This window comes from Micropterus dolomieu, linkage group LG02 (assembly GCF_021292245.1).
Source record: "Micropterus dolomieu isolate WLL.071019.BEF.003 ecotype Adirondacks linkage group LG02, ASM2129224v1, whole genome shotgun sequence".
Taxonomy (NCBI): Eukaryota; Metazoa; Chordata; class Actinopteri; order Centrarchiformes; family Centrarchidae; genus Micropterus; species Micropterus dolomieu.
Window position 1 is genome coordinate 9,877,425 of NC_060151.1, and position 23,721 is coordinate 9,901,145.

Below are 23,721 nucleotides of genomic sequence, written 5' to 3' on the forward strand. Positions count from 1 at the left end.
TGTATGCTTTTCTAAGAGTGATAATCTACCCGGGTGCTTGAATAGGGGGAAAAACACAAGAAATCCAGCAACACTTACGAACACTGTCTTTCATTATTATACTTTACATTTAACTTGATTTTATAAATTCCCTTTGTCTTTATTAGCTTGTCAGTGTTTCTTCTCGTTGTAACGTGCTATAAAAAATTACAAAATAATCCACTGTTTTGATGAAATATTGTCTGTGTTAAAATGTGATTGGTGGCGACATGCTAGCCAACGATGAGGCAAGTCCATAATCTGATTTTCGAAGTAGAAGTGGTTATTTTGAGAAAGATGGACCATAAGACGGTGTTTCTCTGTGCAGGGCGCCGCAGGCATGGAGCAGAAGTGAGAGCAAATCCATGGATGGCCAGTTAGACGCCTGTACAGCACACTCCTGTAGTGCACCAGCACCATGACGAGCCCCATCCTACCACAGACTCGGCTATAGCGGCCATCTGTCTCCATGGTGAGGGAGAGCTCTTGGACCTTGACTCAGTTGCCATGGTGATCCTGTAGCGAGCAACAGCCACAATGGGAACGTCCAGGATGTTCCGCATTTTTGTCGTCCTGGGCTCGGCCTTCATGATCCTCCTGATCATTATCTACTGGGATGACGTCGGAGCGTCTCACCTGTATTTGCACACTCCTGTGTCACCGGGACCCAAAATCCCACAACCCCCACCTCCCCAGCAGCGGCCCCAAACCTCCCGAACCCCGTCCTTCCTGTCCGACATCGATGCCTTCGTTAACCAGTTCTTAGAGCCGGGAACTGGTGAGCCCACAGACCCCGCCCCAGCAGACACTAACCAATCAGAGAAAGCAGAAGAACGGTATATACCGCGGCGGGAGTGGAAGATTCACCTGGCTCCTGTAGCAGCAGAGCTCCGTGAGAGACAGGTTAATATATGAAATTATTATTATTACTATTTTCTTTAATAGTACCAGTAGTGTTCAATTGTTAGGGTGGGCTGGGTTGATTGAAGGAATACAACTTTTTAAATAAAAAGGAGTACGGTCCAGAATTGCTCTATATGAAAAGTGCAATGATGTAAGTTCTGTTATGAATTGGCGCTATATAAATGACATTTGAATTGCATCTTTTCACAGAAGACATTCTGACACGTGGGAGCAGAAAAAGCACACGTGTAAATGATAATATTCATTATGGCCCCATTCCATTTATGCCAGTGTGGCAGCTGCATGGTGACTCAGGCATGGCTTAACAGGACACATAAACAGAACAGAGTCATCATTGACGTCATTAGTTCCACCTTCGTTTTTCCTGTACAAGGAAAACAAAAGGGAGGACTCGCATACAGAACACACTCTCTGGACCCTGATTGGTTGACAGCAGCGGCTCCCCTCATTCAAATCATGTGAGCGTAACATTATATAAAAGAAGCTAATCAAGATCATTTGTGATCTGCTAATTGGAGTAAGCTTTAAAGCCTTGTAATATTGATGGTTTATGAAAACGTTGCAATAACTTGAAACTAAATTGAACTCCTAAACATTGGATTCAACATTCTTATATTGTATGTACAGGGCTGAGCATCTTACGTTCTTTTGTCTTATATTAGTGCCAATACAATACTTAGATATTTGAGCAATTTTGATACTTTGAGAAATATTGACTAGTTTTTCTTACATAAGCCAAAGTTCTCAAATGTTGTCTAAACACAAGCAGACACACATGGACACTGCTAATGTCTAAAGCTCACCCACACAGGTCTTTTCAGTTAAATTGCCCAATTAGACTCCTCCTCTGAACTCTGCGGGCGTGTAAGCACTGTTTAATTGACTTCTCTGTGACCCTCTTATTAATTTTGTTGCAACTGTGTGGGTGGGAGGATTTCCAGCTTTATCATTCATACTCGTTCGTTATGACCTCATGTAATCCAAGCAGAGCTCCACCCGACTCCTTCAAGAGCCAGGTCTAATCAGCTAGGATAAGTGGAAACACCTGTGTGGGTGTGGAGGCCCTGAAAGTCAGGAGCTATTGATTAAGGCAAGACTCCATAGTCAACTAGGCTTTTCCCCCAACTTTATTCAAATAACAATGAAACTTTCCAAGCTGAAAGTAGCTATACATAACTACAAGCTTTTTTTGAATAACAATCTTTTATGTTTTTTATGCAAATGAGGTCTTTCCTAATTAAATATGTGGATACCGCACAAAATCCATTTTCCAGCACATTATTAAGAGTCAGATGGACTTCTTTGGGTTTAATTGTGATAATATACGAAATGGCCAGAAATTAACAGAACGGTTTATCAAATTATTGTTTTGTTATTGATTTTTCCAAAAAATACCTCTCACACGTGTGAGCGTTTTTTGACATATTATATAGATAATATGTCACATAAAATGAGAATGACGAAAGCTATTTAAAAAAGCCTCTGGAGATGTCTTGCTATAATAAATCAGTGTGTAAAATTATATACTTGGTGGACAGTAAACATGTCATTTTGAGAAAATGTCTGTTAAAGAATAGTTAACGCAATAACAAGCTTGGCATAAAAATCATAAAAAAGCTTATCACATGAACACATCTCTTACAGATATATGATATATGGACTAACTAACATTGTGCTCTAGAAAACAAGCTTTCAAACAATATATGATTAAATGTGGAGAGTTTTAAAAGTGCCGGTCAAACTTTGATGAAATTGACACGATCTGCAGTTGGTGGATTTGGTATAAAATAGACAAATAATAAAGTTTATATATATTATTCACAATTGTTTTGTATATTTTATAAAAGTATGGTAATAGTAGACGTAAAATAACTTTTTGAAGTTAAAATTTGAAAATTGACAGACTGGAGTAAAATCATTATTCTGTGCTGTGGCGTCTCGCCTTAAAGTAAACAAGATGATGAATCTGACCAGCATGCAGAGCTTACCGGTACCAATCCTTGTTTAATGTGCATAAAAGAGTAAAGGCTTTTGCATTTGTAAATGTCTCCTTTAATTTATTTGTATATGTTTGTTTGGTGCTGTAAGAAAAATGTGTCTGTGCTTTTGCTAAATTTTGTAATCAGGAGCAGCGGCGGAGGTTACTTCAGGAGATGTGCGCTAATGACAGCGTGGTGTTTCCTGGCAAAAATCGTTCGTTTGATGACATTCCCAACAAGGACCTGGATCACCTTATTGTGGATGACAGGCATGGCATTATCTACTGCTATGTTCCCAAGGTACGCTGCTTTAACAGTTAATGTATGATGCATGTTTATGTTGAGATTTGTGCTCTTTTCAATAAATGGGGAATAAGAACTGGAACGGATGACAATCAGTACACGCACACACATTATTATGAGACATTTAGAGGTGCTCCCTGCCTCCCTCCTCTCAGGTAGCGTGCAGTAACTGGAAGCGCATCATGATAATCCTCAGTGAAAGCCTCCTGCGGGATGGTGTTCCCCAGAGTGACCCGTTGGCCATCCCCAGGGACCTGGTCCACAACAGCAGCATGCACTTTACCTTCAACAAGTTCTGGAAGCGTTACGGCAAGTTTGCAAAGCACCTAATGAAGGTCGGTTCAAATACTATACTATGTTGTCTGGTGATGATAAGAAAATATTACGTCACCATACAGATTACTGTGTTAATTGCTGTATTTTTTTGCATGGTGCATGTTTTGCACTTTGTCAGTCTGAATTTCCCTCAGGTGCAGAGCTTCACGGCTGTACCTGAGTTTTAGTGCATTGTTGTGAAATTTACTGTAACACCCCCTTAAATCGTTAAGTACAGCCTGATTAGTAGGTGCTCCTCTCATGGGAAGTGCTTTGCTTTTGCCTGACGTTTTATTTGCGACACATAAGACCTAAATCAGAGATGCGGCATTCTTCAGTGTTACACTAAGCTACAGTATTTTTATCTACACACACACATCTAGCAAAGCATTTCTCTGTGATTACCAACTCACGCTTGTGCATTCAGGTTCTGCTAGTGCCAGATCCTGACATCAATATCATATTATTACATCTGCTAGCTTTAATTCACTCTTGTTGATTCTGTACCTCCCACACAAGGACCTCAGTTTTATTGTTTTGAGGTGTTTTTTGTGGTGGAACAGACTGATGACAGAGCATCATGATGCAGAGGTCACTTTAAGAAGTGAAACCCAACCAGTTTCCAGCTGCGTCACTGTGTGCTTTTGGCCAGAGAATTATATTTTTAAAAAGTCATCATTGTTTCTCTAAACTGTAGAGTCCTCTGTCATGTCTTTAAGAATGTTAATAGTTGATTTATTTATTGTTTTCAATTGCATTCACAATTTCAATTAATTGCCCCATCACATGTGTAATAGTTAAATATATTTTTAATTCATTTTCAAAGGTGAAGCTGAAGAAGTACACCAAGTTTCTTTTCGTGCGGGACCCCTTTGTGCGCCTCATCTCTGCCTACCGGAATAAATTTGAGCTACCCAATGAGGAGTTCTATCGCCGCTTTGCACAGATCATGCTGCGCCGCTATGCCAACCAGCCGACACCTCCTGCTTCTGTGGACGAGGCGTTCGCGGTGGGTATCCATCCCTCCTTCTCCCACTTCATCCAGTACCTCCTGGACCCTCAGACAGAGAAGGAGATGCCCTTTAATGAGCACTGGAGGCAGGTGTATCGGCTTTGTCATCCATGCCAGATTCAGTATGACTTTGTGGGCCACCTGGAGACGGCAGAGGAGGACGCCGAGCACCTCCTGCGCCAGCTGCGGGTGGACAATGTGGTGGAGTTCCCCACCTCCCACAGAAACCTCACAGCCAGCAGCTGGGAGACCGATTGGTTCAGCACAGTGCCTGTGGAGGCTCGGAGAGAACTCTACAAGCTGTATGAACCTGACTTCAGGCTCTTTGGCTACGACAGACCAGACTCGATCCTCAATGAGTGACTCATGTTTCTACAAAACAGACCCAGACACAATGTTTTCTCTGTCATGAAATGATGTTACACTCCAACAGCAGTGATGCCTCCCTTTTGTTCTGGGCTTTGCAGATGTGTTCTTGTCTGCTCTACACTGAATGTGCACATTAGTAAGGACACTCTATGGAAGCACACTATTGAGGTGAAGCCAGGTAATAGCCATTGTCCATTATTGTTTTTCTTTTTAAATCACAAAGATAAGAAGCACACGAGTCAAAGTTAGACAGTTGACATATGGATTTCGCAAACAGCACGTGTCCCCAAGATGTTGCACATTCACTGTAGTTCTTAACTCAAAACTCCATGTTGAGTTTCTTGCACTCCTAACTCTGATGTCACGCCTCACCCGTCATTTGTGATGCCACAGTTGTGTATTGACTAACTGTGATCACAGGCTTTGTAGCAGGATGTTTGAAACCTCGCCGATGTGATGTCACAGAGCCATACCCCATGTTTGATGTCATAGAAACCTCACAGATGCAGTGGACAGTAAATTTGGTTAAAACAAGGTGTTACTAGATAAGTTTTTAAGTGTAGTTGCACTAGAGTGTTGTCACATAAATTATTTTACATTGTGTACGTGCTATGTTTATTCTAAGCATGAAAGGGACGCTTATGTTAAATACATACTAATGACAGCTATCATCATCAGAAACCGATAGAATTCTTTTATACCTCATAAATACACAGAATAATACTCATATGTTACGTAACACATATTGCACCACCTTAACGGCAAACCCTACTGCATCTTCAGACAACATTTTAGGAGTTTGATTTTGGCAGTTTCAGAGCATATGTGCCACATTGTAGCCTCGTCATATAGGTGCACAGCAGCTCCAGCAAACATTAGACTGCATCGCTGGATTTGTCTCAGCTTGCCTTTGAGGCATAAACTAGAGTTTCAACATTCTTTCGTTTTCATCCCAGCTGGATGAACACACTGAGCCTGTTTAAACAAAGGGAACATTTTCATTTATTGCTTTCTGTTAACATGACAGTGTTATTGTCAGCATTCGATGTGGTTTTGCATACAAGCTGCAGTTATTAACACTGAACTACATTGAGTAACCGCTGGAGACTGCAACAGTGTTCATGATAAACAGGGACGGCATTTTCATGGGCAGCAAGGGGCTGAGCACATTACGTGAAGCCAACAAGTAGTGTTTTTCAGTATGTACTGTTGCAAAGACATCACTCCACAATTTGGATTGATGCTAGCATGTTATATACAACTGTAAATTTGGTGCAAGATTAGACTGCGGTCAGTATTAAGGTCAGAGTTTCCAAGTAAAGGTTTGATCATGGTTAGAGTCTGGTTCACATCATGATCTGGACATGCATTGGGCTTTGTGTTTTATATGAAAAGAGTGGGATGATAAGATAGTGCCTTGGGTTGCAAACGTTTACAAAGCAAAAAAGTATTTTTGTAGAAGGACTTAATTTTTACTTGGAACACAATATAGTGAGCTATGTGAAGCCACAACAAGGTATATTTGATATACTGGGCCTTGTTTACCACATTTATTATTTGGAGAAAATAGGAAACAACGGAGCCCTTCAGCAGTACTGTCTTTATGGGAGTTTGTGTGATTGATGATGCTGTTAGGACGCTTTTCAGTGTGTTTGTGTCCAGTGTATCACGCAGGATTACTGTGGTTTGTACTGTATGTGATGTCATGGACATGCTGTGTGCCACATTATTCTGCAAGTCACTAACATTTACACACGATTGAGTCAGTGTTGTCTCACTGCCTTTTGGTTTATTTGTTTTGTGTTTTGTGTATTTTGTGTACAAAATATTCAGTATTTTACTGTATTGTTTATTTTAATCAAACGTTGACTCTTGATTGACCTAGTTGTCACCTGGATAGGAAAGATTTATTAAGCATCAGCGGCTGGTTTCACCAAATATCTGTTATCATCTCTGAGCAAGAGAAAACAAACACTCCCACCTCACCAGTGTTTGGATTGTGAGCCAGTGACATTGCTATATCTCTTAAGTATTTTTTATTGTATTTTCTGTCCTGTTGTTAACCATGCCAGCAATTTTCACCATGGCTGTTTTTGCTTTGAACGTGCAACACTATAAAACAGAATCATTGTGTAAGGCAAAAGGTTAATTTATTAGCAGAATAAAAACCTATGCGCACATGCTGCTTTTGTAAAGGGAAAACAGAGTGTTGATGGGTCTTTATGAAGGTTAGAGCTTGACTGGTGATGCATATTTTCACAGGGAAGCTACAACAGCATTAATGCTTTAAACAGATTAAAGTTTGGTTGAAGCTGCAGTGTCAAACCTCGTCCTACATTTTGACCTCATGACAATGCCTAACATTAAATCGTGTAACAGACCAAAAACCCAAAATCTATTTTTGTGATTCATGTTTTTGTAAAGCAAGGTCACGAGACTTTGTAGTCTGACAAACTTGTTCCTTCTCTCATACTTTGGGAAAATGCAAAGTATTCGTTCAGCTTGATCAGTGTTATGGTGTCATGCGTCATCTGGTCTTTGTTCTAGGGAAATAAAGGTTGTGGGGCATGATGGGAAATGTAATTGTGTCTTTTTTTGAAAATCATTTGTCTCGTGACGAAAAGAAATAATTATCTATACTAACTCAGTAATATGTGATACCATTTCATTTATATTTGATATTACTGGCACAACATTATTATTGACCTTCTGTATTATCAGTTATATTTGTGCCAGCACAAATTGAATCAGAGTTTAATATTTTTTCATTTTGAAATGTTCAAACTTAATATCGTAGGCTATGCAAAATCTGAAATTGAATTTCATGGCTTGAAATTGATTTTAACCTACATTGCTTTTAGCTTTTCAATTTCGGTGGATTTCCAAATTCAATCCAACTTCTTTCAAAGGACTTTTTTGGACCGTAAAGCTTTCTGGGTATGTAGGCCATAGCTGTGTAATCTCTCTCATTTCATCATGGCTGACAAAAGGCTGTAAGAAAAATAATGTATGCAGCATTTCCCAGGATCTAAGCTCTTCTATTCTAGTCTAGAGTCCCCTGGATGAGTGTCAAGAGTTGAAACCTGGAACTGAAAATTGAATTCCTAACTGCATTTGAATTCCACCAAAATTGAAATAATATAAGATGAAAACAATACAAGTTAATTGTTAAAAAGTTAATTAATTTTGCATACAAAATTCAGTTTAAACATTTCAAATTCAAAACTATTACATTCAGATTAAATTTGTGTTTGCACTAGAATAACTCCATAGATAGATAGAATTCATCATGCCATTGTCATAGCACCATAAAGCAGAATAGTCACTGTGTATTAAGTGAGGGTAACTGACATGAAGGCCTTGTGGAAATGGGGGAGGGAAATATGTATCAGTAGAACAGGAACGGAAAATTGCACCAGTGGAGCCCAAAACAGGAAATGCGGCCAATTTTAGCAAAACCAAGGAAACCTCTGGATCTTTATGCATGAAAATTTAATGTGCCAACTGACAACATGTCATGTAAGACACCAAACAGCTGTCATCAGAAAGCTGATGGGGGTCAAAGAAAACTTAAGATAACACTAAGGTTAAACACAAAAACACTTAATTTTGGGAGTGTAACCAGGTTTCTCCAGTGTTGAAATGCCTGCGCCCTTGCCTGGTTATGTAACTTTCTTCTCTGTTTATACTCTTCAGACCTTTTTAGTCTCAAGCAGTTTCTCGGCCATCTCACCTCGAATAGAACTCTCTCTCACAAAACACCTGGGCATGAGCACTGACGCCACCTGATTGGCTGGAATAATTTTGTGTAGCAAGGTCCACGCCATTTTCTGTTTTTCATGTACAGAGTCACAGAGCCTGTGTGGATTTTTTTCATAACACACAAAATGGAGAGCTAGCAAATCCTGAGAATTGAACAAAAAGTCTACTGGATTACAAACACATACTGTCCCTTTAATTGTCCATGACATCCTCAAGGTGTCAGTGTGTTTATGTATATGGAAATCTTCATTACAAGACCTAGAGACAGCTGTGGGCGTGGCAAGAGCTGCAATATGGATGCAATCCCTCACTGGCTTCCCATCCACCAACATTTCCAAAGGTCTTTTGAATGGTGGATGAAGGTTTTTTGTCCCCGCATAGGTTTCTGAACTGTACCTTTAATTCATGCTGAACTGATCCAAACGCGTACCCCAAACAATTAATGACTCCTATTTGTTATGGCAGAAAATTGTGTCCTCTTACATTTAATTTTTTATTTATGATCTTTTAATATTATTATTATTATTACTATTCTCTTTATGGCTTATAGATGTATGTATTGTGTTTTTTATCCTTAACCTTTCCTCTCCATCCACATTTACTAGGGTTTAGGTCAGAGCTGTGGGATTGTTTTGGTGTTTTCCTCTCTTGTTGTTCCTCTCCTCTACTGGAATGTTCATTCAAGGCTGAGAGAGGATCTCTGTTCCCCAAAACATAGAAACCTAGACTGTGTAAATGATGATGCATCCCTTTGCTTGGGGCCAGATGCCCGAAGCCGCCCTAGGTGGCAGGTCTCTGGACCAGCTGTATATGTGTTTTAGCGCTTCTCTGTTTAATCTCTTTTGTTAAATAAATTCTTCAAAGACAACGGTTGGTTGTAACTCAATTATTTGCTCAGTCCCTCACCAGGAATATAATTTCCACAATACTATTTACCCTGTAAAACAAAACCTGTGAAACACACTGCAGAGTTGCGATCCTTGACACAACAGAACAAGCAGACAAGACTCACAAACACCACTATTTGTTTTGGTTGTTTTATTTTTAAGGTTTTGACCGGATGTGTGCAAATTGACATGATAGCATTTGAAATCATGGTTGTACACCGCCCTTCAGTGGTCATGGTAAGGAACTACACTTGTGGCTAAAACACAATAATAATGTCAGTTTAGCTAATCAATTTTAGTAAATCCATATACAAAGTACACTTTGTGTGACTGCTACCAATAAGAGTATTATAAAATTGTAATAAATGGTTATTTTTTTGGTTTCTGCCTTTACCCTGCTGGAGCTGAATTACGTGAATTAAGTTTTTACTGCCCTCCATTGGTCACAGTGAGAAACTACACAACAGCAACACATCACCTTAAGGTAACGATAATATCATACTAATACTTGTCAATACTGGCATTTATAGTCATGTCAAGTAATGTTGATAATATCTGTATTAATTTGACTTATCAAATAACCTATAACTGCTTTAGGTTGCATTTGGATCTTCAGTTTATGTACAATGCACAGTTTTCTGTCACTTCACTTTATAGTTACATGACAGGAGGATAATCAGCACCTTCTGGAAAAGTTTTTCAAGTATAATTGAAAATTAAAATACAATTCAGTCAATAAAATATCAATGTCAATCTGAGGCGCTAAATCTTATGCTTCCTGCAATTTCACAAACAAAAAAAGTTCATTTAGCACCGTGTTTTAGCACCACATACAAAACTCAATAACAGTCCATATTACAATGATTCTGTTAACTCAAGTGTACTTTCTCTTAGCATGTCCTACTGCATAAACCATTGCTTAATTTCTTCATTACTGTGAGAATACTAAATATCGGACAACTTTCTGTTCTCATTTTCTGTCGCTAAAAGTAAAGACATTACAAATGTTGTCTTTTTTGTTTTAAAATCATTATTCTTATTACTCTGTGAGCTTAATCTGTAAAAAATATTATAATCTTAAATCCATCCAGATTTACACATTAGGGACTGACAAAGAGAGCAGATCTTGTTTTGGGAAATATACTTATTCGCTGCTTTGTTGACAGTAAGATGAGAAGATTGATACCACTCTCATGCCAGCAAATACGACTTTACAGCTTGCAGCTTTTTAGCTTATCTAAAGCATAAAGACTGAAAACCGGAGGAAAGAGCAAGCCCGGCTCTGCTTGAAGGTTACAAAATCCGACAAACAGCACCTCTATGTCTTATTAATGAACATGTTATATCTTGTTTATTTGATTAGTCCAAAACCAAAGTGTAAAAATGTCAAGTTATATCTGATGATCAGGCGCGTAAATAGAAGAAATCTAATTAGAATGTTTTCCAAAATGTAGAACTATTCATTTAATGACACCATGCTGAACCTTTTAGTTGTTGTGGCATGTAGGTCTATGCAGTAGCCTATAAAGACAATGAAACTGTTGTAAATATTTAAAAAAATCCATACAGCTGGGCTCAGCTATCTTCAGCCTTGCCTTCCCTCTCTGACTCATTTTCACTCAACGCTAGCTTTGATGAGGTACCCATTGAAAGTGATATAGACATCTACATCATCACTGTAAATAGCGTTTTCCCTCTCCCTCTTGTACAGGCGGACCCAAACCTCATCGCTCAGCTCCAGCTCTAGCATCAGGCTCTGACTCTGCATGATGGAGCGGTCGCTGGGCTGGGCGTACACGATGACCTGCTCTGTGTCGTTCTGCATGATGTGTAGGTACGTCTCTTTGAAGTTCCACGTGTGAATGTTGACATTGAAGAAGTAGATCCCCGGGATGTGGCAGAGGAATTTCCCCGTGAACATGTCGAAGTGGCCTTCCTTGTTGACGAAGACTGTGTCAAACACAAGCGCCTGGTAGGACTCCATGCTGTGGAGGGATTTGCGACGGCCGACGGAGAAGGCAGAGTACTGGACTTTGCAGGGGTCTCCTGGAAGACCTGCCTGGCCCTTGTCACCTTTTGAGCCCATTGCACCTCTGGAACCTGGAGGGCCTTCCTGTCCAGCTTTACCTGGAGTTCCTCTGTCGCCACGATCTCCTTTTTCACCTACACAGAGTGATAGTTATATCACCAGAAATATTAAATGTATGCTTGCAGAAGATAGAATCAAAGAACATTTTTTAAAGCTGTGATTATTAAAATAATAAGCCACCACATTTCTTTCTCTGGTTCAGCTCAGTTCAAAACAATTAAATGTATTTTGGGGTTACTCGTCAGATAGTTTACTTGAGTGTAAAGGCAAGATTTTTTAAACTGGAGAAAGTGATTGAGGAACTCAAAGGCACTGGGCCTGGCGTGTAGTTGCTTTTGTCTCAGCTGTCCATTGACCTGGATGGCTTCATAAACCTATCTAGAGAAGGAGTCCTTTTTGTTTTTATTTGCAAATGGTACTAAATTCTCCAGAAATACAATCAGTGGGAGCTAATCTGACAAACCAGACTCCTACAGTTTTTCCATTTCATAAAGTGAACCCCATGGTTAGGATATTCCTCGGCTTCTCTAAAATATGACATTTTTCTGCATTTTTGAGAAAACCTGCAGGATGCTCTGAAAGCTTCTCAGAGCTCTGCCAATCAGCATATGTGAACGTTTAAAGCAGTATAACTTAGATCATCTACTGTGGACAAAGAGCATCAACCAAGAGAAAGTGGTCTCAAGATGAATTTAGCAGGGCTATGATGGATATATGTATATTATATAGTCTGCAAATGCTGCTAAGTGGCATGACACCAAATATGGCCTGGTACTGTTGAAGATATCATACCTTTGAGGATGGTCATGTTGATGTAGGTGCGGACCTCTGGTACAAGAATGAACCCTTCTGTGGCAGGCTGGGCTCCGCTGCCCTCTGGTTGCTCCACGTGATCACAGCAGTGTCTGCAGGGGACAGGAGGAGCGCTCGGAGGAGGCACCAGGGCCACCAGGGAGGTCAGGGACAGAAGGACGAGGACACACAACATAGCTGTGCCTACAGTAAGAACAGAAGAACCAGATGACTGGAAGAGCCTCAAAGTTTTGGACTCTTAAATTATTTGCAGCTGGTGGACATGGTAATTTATTTTTCTTGACCCATGACTTGATCTGGGTCAGTGCTACAGTGAAATGAAATCTCCCACTTTAAACAAAGGCTCTGTGTGTGGCTAATAAGCAATCAATGAACAGCTTTGGGAACCTACAATATGATATCCAGTTTTCGCCTCTATTCTAGAAATCGAGACGTTTGTCCTACAATAGCAGGTTGAACTGGAAGTTTATTTGATGCTGCGGCAGAATGTAAACATTTTACCCTATTTCTATTGCACCTGTCAAATCACATAATGCATTACACTGAGGCAAAAAAGAATAAAATAAAAAATAAATGCATGCAACATAAGTAAGAGTCAACAGTCTTGCTGCTTTGGCACACAGGTGCTATGAGCTAAATGCTAACATCAGCATGCTAACATGCTCACATTGGCTAATATGCTGATGATTAGCATGTATAATGTCTACCATGTTCACCATCTTAGTTTACCATCTTAGCTTGCTAAAATTTGCTAATTAACCCTTACCTACAGCTGAGGCTGATGGGAATGGCCTTTGTTTTGACCTGGTGATGGCGCTAGATGAAAAGTTAAGTAATCAAATCATTGTGATTCATCATCAGGGGAACATGAATGTCTGTATCCAATTGCATGACAATTCATCCAATAGTTGTTTCGATATTTCACTCAACAGAGGAAAACTCAGAGGATGACCAAAGTCATTAGGATTCGTTGTCCAGGAACCATGAATGTCTGTATAAAATTTCACAGCAAGCCATCCAGTAGTTGCTATTTCACTGTGGACAAAAAAGGTGGCCACACTGGCCAACAAACATGGCATCCACAGATCCATCCTCCTAGCATGACTAAAAATGTCAATCTATACAGGCAGGTTTATATGATTTTTATAATGTCACAATGACACACCTGGTCAACAGACCTATGTGGGAATGGTGCAGAATATATATAAATATTACATAAAAGGGAGCAAAACCATGGAGTTTAATTTGATCTTAAAATGGAGACCGAAAGTAAGCAGGAAATATAGGCTACTATGTTTTAGGCACCATTGTTTTGATTTTGTTTGTTGATCAAACACAACTCCAAGATTTAATTCACTGAATGGGAATAATGCAGATGTATCCCCCTTTTCAGTGCCATACATAGAGATAACATTTAGGTTGACAATTAGATTATTGTCCATAATTTTACATTTAAATTATTCCCAAAACAAGAAAAATAAAAGAATCACATAAAGAAAGAGGAAACCATCAGTAGCTATGAAACATATGCACTATCCAAAATATCAGTTGTTCAGCAGCTGCTCAGAGAATAAAATCGTTCTGTGTCCTGGATGTCATTTCCAGAGCAGTGGAAAAGAGAAAGAGGAATCTTCTACCCTGAGCCAGAGAAAACATTTCATTACCCCAGAAAGAAGAAACGGGAATTCAGTCAGGAATTGTGGAAAAAACAAATAAAGTGAAGCCTTCTTGCAACAAAAGCAGCATATTTGTTTATGAGGTGGCCGTGCATTCACAGTGACATTTCGCTGGTTGCTGAAATGAAATACCTTAGAAAATATTCACAGAGCTGATGGTGACAGGTCACTTGGTGCCTCATAGACTCACTAATGCACTTCATCCATATCCCAAAAGTAAAGAAAATGGAAAAATAATGGGAGAGGGTAGGGGTACAAGGATCATAAATCAACTGAAAAATCACCATCCACAGAACCTATAATTTATCACCTATTAGCACAGGAAGGTGGACTCCTCTCAACAGTTTATTTTATCCAGAGAAAAACAGTGTTGTGGGTTTTTTTTTTAGGCAGAGTAGTTTTCACTGGAAAAATGATGGCTGCCTGCCAGATTCTCAGTGATCAGCCAGTATCTGTGTACTGTTTCTGGAATGGTGTATGTTAGCTGTGTTTATACAGGACAGCTGTATCCATTTGACAGTTACATCCTTCAAAGCAAAAGACCACAAACTCAGATAAATGTTCAAAACCTTCATTTACTGTTGATGTTTTGCTATGATCGACAGAAGAAACAAAATTTTGAACTACAATGATATTAAATGGTAAATCTAAACCTGTGAAACCAGTTTCTATACTGTTTGGATTGAAAGCCTGAACTGGACCGGACAGCTTTCTTTGTTTATTATTAGGTATATACTGTACACACTAATACAATCCAAATTGTATCGTTCTGAACATTTTTTGAAACTGTGTCAGAGAAATGTTGGTCATTTGTGTCATAGGGGTGTTGTTACAGTATGTTGGACTGCATTATAGGCCTATTACAATGTCAGGGGACACACGTGCATGGTTGGATTTCTGACTGGGTCTACTGGTTTCTGACATGTCAAAGAGACAGAACAAGTACAAATATAACAAAAATGATCACAAAGAGATGCAAAATTACTACAAAGAGGCATAAAACAACCAAAAGTATATGCAGGAAGTGAACAGAAACGAGAAGGACGGAAAATAACACAGTAAAACAGGAAATGAAGTATGAATGACCCCATGAAAAAACAACACAGAGAACAAGAAAACACGGAGACAGTAAGTAAATATAGACATGTGAGGACGGGATTATCAAAATAAAACAGGAAATCACCACACTCAAAACCAAAACCATAACAACAGAGAGACAAAACAACCACAGTAAGACACAAAGGGACTTCAGAGAGACCCAAAACAAGTACAAAGAAGCACAAAACAACTACAGATACACAAAACAACTACAATAAAGAAACTCAAAATGACTACAGAGATACACAATACAACTACAAATGACTACAGAGAGACACAAAACAACTACAAAGAGATAAAAAACGACTGTAAAGTAGGACTGTAACGGTTCTGAAACCGAGTCGGTAGTGGTGTAGGCTATATCGTGTTTGTATTGACAGTAGGTTATTGTAGCCTAGGTAATTTTCCACATAAGTTTAGTGTTTATTTACTTCTTGAATCTGCTCCTGTTCTCTTCTCCCCACACACACACCTAGCCTGCACCTCTGGTCCCACAAGGCTAGGGATGGGGATCGTTAATTTTTATTGATATTGATACCCTAATTGAGACTGCTTAACGATCCGATTCTTTATCGATACCACTATTGATACTTTACTATTATTTAGTGATTGTTATTTGGTAAGACCAGACCCAACGGGCAAGAGGTAATGTTAGGCCTGCACGGGATGAGGAAAATATTCAATGTCCAACATATCACTTGCAATAAATTAACATATATTGAATCGTACATGTTAACTGCCTGGTTGTTTTTAATATAATATTTTAAATACAGCTAAATGTTGTTTCTAGAGCAGCAACATTAATGTTTACAGCAGCAAAGTAACTCAATAACTTTATCTGACATCACAAGTAGTGGGTGAGGTTTAGAAAGAATAACATCAGTCTGTATCAGTCCCTCCTCTCTCGCTGGCTGCAGGTAACGTTACCAGGTAGAAGGAGGAGCGGCTGGTTTGTGTCAGCCAGCAGCTGAGTTTTTAAGACTACAGACCAGTCTGTGCTCCAGACAGACAGCTTTCTATTTAGCTTGTTTTTAACATTTGACTAATGCCAAGCTAGCGTTAGCTGTGCTTGTCTAAAACATACAGGATGAGATACTGAGGACAGAGATGATTAAATTAACCATTTCTACATGTTTAACGTTACCTTACAGACAGGTGTATTGATTAACTATTGTCATTTTACTTGCGAAGGTTTTATTGCACGTACTTACAGTAACAAGCGTTGCTGTCATCAACTAACGTTACAGTAGTTTGGAGCTAACTTAACCCTCACCATATTCCACCGCGACGCCGCAGCCTCTCGCTTTGCTGCCGCTTTGTGTGTGTGTGTGTGTGTGTGTGTGTGTGTAGGAGCCCACAGAGAGCAGGCAGACTGCAGCCTGATGATTTTCATATCCATTGCGTTTCAAATCAAATCAGATTTGACGCTCGAGACATAGGGTTACATTATAGGACCCGCAAGTCTTGATATCAGTATAGATAGCTCGAACCTTATTGATGGCAAACTCAACAGCTTGCTCTGCCTCTTTCTGTCTCTCTCTTGCTGTATGTGTCTCTGCTGACTTTCTCCATCAGCAGTATGTTTCATAAAGTCGCTGTGTTTAAAGAGGTTAGGGGTTATGCCATTTTCAGGTTTAAAATCTTATTTAGGGGTTGTACCAGAACTGGTTTACATGGTTTAATTTTCAAAAAACACCATATTTTTTCATATTGCACATTGCTGCAGCTCCTCTTTTCACCCTGTGTGTTGAACGCTTCGTTTTAGCTACTGAATGAGGCATCTTACTTGTACAAAATCTTTGTTGGGAGTTGTGCATGCCCAGTTACTAGGTAAGGACTGCTAGCCAATCAGAAAAAGAGTAGGGAGTGTCCTGATAAGCCGGGAAACAGGGCTTTGGTTCAGCTGACCTTACCTTACCAGTCGAGCAACAGTTTAGGAAGAGTTTCAGAGTGGTGAGTTATTAATCTGTAACAAATGTATTTTTCATCCATAAAGTTTTAACTGAGTCTGTCTCTAAGTTACAGTAACAACTGTATGTCCATTGGCTGCCTGGAGGGTAGCTAATGTTTGGAAGGGAGAGGAGAGGCAGCAGGCGGACGTCTTGTCACTGTGTGCTGCAGCTCTGTGTGTTTTTCCACCGGTGTTTTTGAGGGCATGTTGGACTAGCCACTAGGCGAGCATCACAGGAATGAAAGGGAAACAGCTGGACTACAAACGAGCTCTTTTCAGTCAGTTCAGAGCAGTGTTTTCTGTGGGAGATGGGAACTCCCTGGGGGGTGGACTTTGGGCTTTTTCACTTTGCAAACCTATTACATGCACAAGTTATATAACTCAATAGAGGGAAAAAGCCAAAAAGCATAATTTGACCTCTTAAATAAACCGAAACCAACCTTACTGACACCTGCTGTAGTGCATTCACTGTCGCTCTCATAATGTAACATTTCCTCCGTGTCCCTTAAGGTAATATAAGATAACATCTCTCTCTGTGATTCTCTGCAAAATGCTAAAGTGGGTTGCAAAATTTACTTTGGCAGTTGCCTATATACCTGGGTGGCCAGCCTAAGTAAAGTAGGCCTATATGTAATAATAATAATAATAATAATAATAATGGGGGAAAACCAAGGTATGAACCGAACTGTGGATTTGGTGTATTGTTACACCCTACTGTGACGATAAAGAAGCTGTAATAAAGAAGTCTGTTATTTTTATCATAGGTACACTTCAACTGTGAAAGACGGAATCTAAAACAAAAATCCAGAAAATCACATAGTATGATTTTTAAATAATTAATTTGCATTTTATTGCATGACATAAGTATTTGATCACCTACCAACCAGTAAGAATTCCGGCTCTCACAGACCTGTTAGTTCTTCTTTAAGTAGCCCTCCTGTTCTCCACTCATTACCTGTATTAACTGCACCTGTTTGAACTCGTTACCTGTATAAAAGACACCTGTCCACATACTCCAACCTCTCCACAATGGCCAAGACCAGAGAGCTGTGTAAGGCCATCAGGGATAAAATTGTAGACCTGCACAAGGCTGGGATGGGCTACAGGACAATAGGCAAGCAGCTTGGTGAGAAGGCAACAACTGTTGGAGCGGTCTGGGGCTCCATGCAAGATCTCACCTCGTGGGGCATCATTGATCATGAGGAAGGTGAGGGATCAGCCCAGAACTATACGGCAGGACCTGGTCAATGACCTGAAGAGAGCTGGGACCACAGTCTCAAAGAAAACCATTAGTAACACACTATGCCGTCATAGATGAAAAATCCTGCAGCACATGCAAGGTCCCCCTGCTCAAGCCAGCGCATGTGCTGGCCGAAACACATAGCCAAGGCAACTAAGGAGTGGCTCCGTAAGAAGCATCTCAAGGTCCTGGAGTGGCCTAGCCAGTCTCCAGACCTGAACCCAATAGAAAATCTTTGGAGGGAGCTGAAAGTCCGTATTGCCCAGTGACAGCCCCGAAACCTGAAGGATCGGGAGAAGGTCTGTATGGAAGAGTGGGCCAAAATCCTTGCTGCAGTGTGTGCAAACCTGGTCAAGAACTACAGGAAATGTATGATCTCTGTAACTGCAAACAAAGGTTTCTGTACCAAATATTAAGTTCTGCTTTTCTGATGTATCAAATACTAATGTCATGCAATAAAATGCAAATTAATTATTTAAAAATCATACAATGTGATTTTCTGGATTTTTGTTTTAGATTCAGTCTCTCACAGTTGAAGTGTATGATAAAAATGACAGACCTCTACATGCTTTGTAAGTAGGAAAACCTGCAAAATCAGCAGTGTATCAAATACTTCTCCCCACTGTAGGCTACAGATAGGCCTATAGATTCTAACTTTCGCCTGGTCAGATCAAAAATCAATGATTCAGGCAGACACTAACACATTCAAAGAAACAAGCCCTCTACAACTGCACTCTCACTTGGTCACTGTGCTTACAAGAGGGATGCCATCCCCCTTCTGATCACCTCCTTCTCTACATTTAGCCTATTGTCTCATAATCTGCCTACACACTGGCTGCAGTGCTATTTGCTATTGAGTTGTTTAGAAACACAGTTTAGCGTCATTGTTATAGTTCAGTCATCGAAACTCTGATGAGAGATCGTTATCTACATGCTGTAGCCTTTTTGACCACACTCTCACAACGGTGTGTACTAGCAGAATGTGTGTATGCCTATGTGTGCATTTTTGACAGCTGTTTTGCAGCTGCACTGTGCATATCCAATCAAAATGTTGTTGTTGGTCATAATGGTGTATATCTAATGTAATTTATCTTGCAGTGAAAATATGCTGCTTGTGTTAAGGTTCTGTTGGGATATATCAACACTGAACAACAGATGGCCAGTGTGTTTCATATGGCTCATCCACTGACCAGGGATATTACGTAACTGGGTTTAATGGAAAACCCCACATGAACTGGAAACTTGTGCATGAAATGTGTATGTAAATAGTGGTTAATCCACGCCCCGCAGCCGAGAAAACAACATAGCCTTCTTAATATACATTTTGCAGACTGCCATGCATTTAGTTGAAGCATGTTTCTATCTCTGTGCGGTCTCATGCAGTCGCGTGCGGGTCCGGTCGAGCGCAAACGGAGTTGCAATGAGAGGTTCATTGTTAAATAATCCAAGATTGATCACCACAAGGCCCCCACTCCGCACTCATGCAACCATCGCTCAGCCGACTGATAACTGAGATATTTTATTTTATTTATCTGAATGAATCTCACCAGTGTCGCGTTTCCGGAGCCGCGTCTGTCCGCTGAGGAGACTCAGTAGCCTGTACGGAGGAGAGAGGTTCCTGAGTCAGCAGCCCCCTCTCTCACTCCCTCTGTGGGAGTGAGTTGTGACATGTTTTCCTACAGATCCCTCCTAGTTTCCCACAGACTCGGGCAACAAGTGTCTGTCCATTTATTTGACAGCAACCTCTGGGGAGGACAGTTATCACCTGCATAAGATGACCCGGTGACCCTGATCTGAAGATCAGAAGCCTATAAGGCATGTAGCAAGGCCAGATATTTCACTTTACTGTTGGTGGGAGCAATAAAAACGGCGGGAGAGCTTTAGAAATAAAGTCGTTGGGGGTCTGGAAAAGGTAGACAGCGGACCAAACCACTGTGAGGTACAAGAGAGGTGGAGGATAGGCTAATCTTTCAAACCTTAAAAATATATTGGCTGGACGGTGACGGACAATAGTGGTTACAGTATTGATCAAAATTATTACTAGGGACAATTCTGTAGCCTAGTTGCTGGATATTGAAATATTGAAATGTTGGTTACAACTCTGACGCTTTAATTTGCTCAAAGTTGTCTCATAACTATTGTTGAAGATTTTTATTTAGCCATGATGTTTGAATATTCTATATGCCTAGCTTGATAACTGGTAAATACTAAAATAATGCTTATTAAAAGATACACTGAAATTTAGGGGTGAGTCTTCTACCTCAGCCTTGTTGCTCTCAGGCTGCAGCCTTCACATTTTTGTGAGAACACACCGACTTCACAAGAACACACATTTTTTTAAGAGCACAAAAACACACACACACCCAATTAGTCAGTGTTGCTAGTAAGCCATATCAAGAGCTCAGGTGGAGGCCATAATTCTGAATTAATTGCATATCCGACCGAGGGACAATGGGGCCTTTATGAATTTTAACAAATTGTTGCTAGCACCTGCACTCAGGCCTGATAAAATACAAGCCTAGACACATGAATACAATGGGCCTTTGCAAGTAGACTGCAGTTCTGAAGGCGGTGAAGGTCAGCATGTAAGTCAGCACATGAACTTGGAGTGCCCGTGTTGATAATTACCAACTGTGTGATTGTTTTATGCATAGACAATGTTTTTCCTCCCATATGATCACACAACAGATACAATTTCAAATTTCATAACTGCATTTGCCATAGGCTTGACTGGATAATGCTTTCCTCAATAACCGTGTAAACCAGTGGAGCAAAACTAAGTCACTAACTCCTGGTCATTCCCCCCAGGGCCTGCATTTCCTCTACTGAATTCCTCCATTCCTCCCAGCTGCTGCAGCTGCAGAGAGAGAGAGAGAGAGAGAGAGAGAGAGAGTTGGGGAGGCTATAATTTCCAGACCTGAATTAAAACTATAATGTTCTGCTTCAGAGGCGGATGCCAGAGAAAATGAAAGAAAGAGAGAAACGTGATCACTGCAGTGAAAGAGATGTAAAGCCCATCCCTGGGCCTTAAAGCTGTGTGTTGCAGGGTCATCTGGAATCAGGTATTTTTTTACACAGATAAGGCTTATCATTTGATAATTGCTCTCTCACGGACACCAAAGTAATCGACATGTACCCACCACCACTGACACCCAGGCAGATGAAAAGATGTTATGTAATGAACAGATTTAGGTACAACTTTTTGAGTAGTTACCAGGGAAAAAATGAGGAAGGAACAAGGAATAGATAATGAGAAAATACATAATCTAATTTTAGCTAATGATCAGTTACTTAAGAAACAAGTGAGGAAAGAATCCAGAACAACTTTATGATTCATTCACAGATGTCGATGAAGTAATTATTAATGATTCACTAATACTATATAGTCCAGTTGTTGCTGAGAAATCAGAGGACTGATTACTCTTTTGAAATATCGGGCTGCAGCCAGCTGCTGGTTAGCTTAGCTTAGCATAAAGACTTGAAACAGCAACTCATCAGTTTCACACTTGGCTTTTTCTACTGATCTAACAAACAATATAACATATTAATTGGTGAGCTTTAGGTGCTGGTAGGTGGATTTTGTTCCCTTTGGACAGAGCCTAGCTGTTTCCCCGTGTTTCCAGTCTTTGTGCCAAGCTAAGCAACCTTTACTGGAAAGCCCCTGGTCAGTGACCAGTGCAAAAGTGATGTCCTCTAGATTCATTTCAATAGTTCAGTAATAAAACTATCCAGTATTTCACAATGAAAAGCAAAGACGAGAGAGTGAAATAACTAACCTGAGTAATATACATACATTTTTTCTTAGTCCTGTTTTGTTCATCATGTTGGGAACCACCGTTTTAAGCCATGTGGAACGCCGTCCTGAATAAGAACAAGAGGGGGATGAGGCAGAATGAATGCACATGTGTAACATGAGGCACAGCTGTTGAACATTACCACCGCTGGGTCCTTGGGGTTGAGGTTTATACTATCTGAACATTTACTGTGTGTTGTCTTTAGGAATCAGACGTTTGTTTCCCAGTGGAGCTCCTAATTCTGTTCTCTCTCTATCTGTCTATCTGACCCCAGTGACCCTCCTCTGGTGTTCTTTAAGGTGGTATTTCATTTGGAAGCATTGCATTCTTAAATCAAAGGTCTCATTTAGCTCTCTTTTTGGTGTCTCTTTTATGAGCTCCAGCAGCAGTATCTCACAAACACCGTACCATTGCACACATATAATTCTTCCTCTCTGACCTTGGAGACCTCTTCTGGGTGTGGCGACTGCTGACCACAGCATAGCCACTCACTTTCGCAGCTCATAAAACAGACCCAAACCTCAGAGGAAAACCAGGAGTGGAAGTGCAGCTGGATGTTAAATAACTAAATCAATCTATGGAAGGAAATATGTGCGCTCTCCTGTGCTAGTAGATTGGAGATTAGATGAGATTGATTGGAGACTTTTTTTTTTTGCCTTCCACATCCCCACCCCCACTTTCCCCTCCAAAACATACTGTTAGTGGCTGGAATAATCATGAGGCACTCAAAGTTGAAAACTGAGTGGAGTTAAAATTTTAGACCTCAAAGCGTTCTTGTGGCTCAGCTCAGGAAAAACAGAGGATGGACAGTTGGATAGCGAGCACACTGTAGCTATTCCTCACAAATCTGATGCTCACATCAAATGGTTATAAATCCATCTCATAAATTTGAATGACTAATATCAGGGCAACACACTTAAGGAATGGACTCACTCGGCACAACTCCAGATGATTCAAACAAGGACAGGTTTTATTAACAACGCTGGAACAATGTTACTAGGAATGAGTTGATCTGGCAACTAACACAAGCAGCGGGTGGATATTTATGCTGCATTTGTGTGCTCCTTGGATGGTCTCATTTCCCGTGTTGGGAAGTTGTTCTTCTGACTTCGGTGTGTTCATGTGCTTTAAGTCGGAATGTGGAAATGACATGGACGGTACTATAAAGATGTATTGGTTTAGCATTATCATTTTGTTTCCCCAAGTTGTTACTTCACCAGTACATTACCTGAGACCACTAAAATATTGCTTGTTTTGCAAATACCGATAATAAATAACTTTCCTAATTAATCTACTTCACTCTACATGGACAGCAAACTAACAGTTAAAACCTAATACCATATCGCAAATGAAACCATCGCAAATATGTACATGCAATACGTGATTTTGTACCATTATTTAAATGTTTCTAACCATCAACCGTATTGTCCGCCAAGTTTCTATGTGTATGACGTAAACAACTCGGCAACTCATGTAGCAAAATATTCTCAG

The 23,721-nt window shown here is 40.1% G+C and overlaps 2 protein-coding genes across 4 annotated transcripts; one reads left to right on the top strand and one right to left on the bottom strand.

Moving 5' to 3' along the window:
• Positions 1-327: 327 nt before the first annotated feature.
• Positions 328-7,503, top strand: LOC123985924 (carbohydrate sulfotransferase 12-like). The gene is made up of 4 exons (XM_046073920.1): positions 328-921; positions 3,069-3,221; positions 3,380-3,559; positions 4,366-7,503. The coding sequence occupies exons 1-4, from the start codon at positions 556-558 to the stop codon at positions 4,912-4,914; spliced, it is 1,248 nt and encodes a 415-aa protein (XP_045929876.1). The 5' UTR covers positions 328-555; the 3' UTR covers positions 4,915-7,503.
• A 2,202-nt stretch (positions 7,504-9,705) lies between these two features.
• Positions 9,706-20,057, bottom strand: c1qtnf6a (C1q and TNF related 6a). 3 transcript variants are annotated; one of them, XM_046073966.1, is made up of 3 exons: positions 19,984-20,057; positions 12,451-12,654; positions 9,706-11,732 (listed from the first exon to the last, which is right to left on the bottom strand). In XM_046073966.1, exons 2-3 carry the CDS (start codon positions 12,644-12,646, stop codon positions 11,185-11,187), a joined length of 744 nt encoding a protein of 247 aa, XP_045929922.1. In that variant the 5' UTR covers positions 12,647-12,654; positions 19,984-20,057; the 3' UTR covers positions 9,706-11,184. The 3 variants fall into 3 exon arrangements, with proteins under 3 accessions (XP_045929922.1, XP_045929929.1, XP_045929916.1); XM_046073973.1 differs by lacking the exon at positions 19,984-20,057 and adding an exon at positions 16,457-16,501; XM_046073960.1 differs by lacking the exon at positions 19,984-20,057 and adding an exon at positions 13,238-13,256.
• Between the last annotated feature and the right edge of the window lie 3,664 nt (positions 20,058-23,721).

Coding starts and splice junctions, on each gene's coding strand:
- c1qtnf6a (XM_046073966.1), bottom strand. CDS start 12,646: ATGTTGTGTGTCCTCGTCCTTCTGTCCCTGACCTCCCTGGTGGCCCTG. Junction 11,733..12,450: donor CAACATGACCATCCTCAAAG/GTATGATATCTT, acceptor CACTCTGTGTAG/GTGAAAAAGGAGATCGTGGC.
- LOC123985924 (XM_046073920.1), top strand. CDS start 556: ATGGGAACGTCCAGGATGTTCCGCATTTTTGTCGTCCTGGGCTCGGCC. Junction 922..3,068: donor CAGAGCTCCGTGAGAGACAG/GTTAATATATGA, acceptor TTTTGTAATCAG/GAGCAGCGGCGGAGGTTACT. Junction 3,222..3,379: donor TCTACTGCTATGTTCCCAAG/GTACGCTGCTTT, acceptor CCCTCCTCTCAG/GTAGCGTGCAGTAACTGGAA.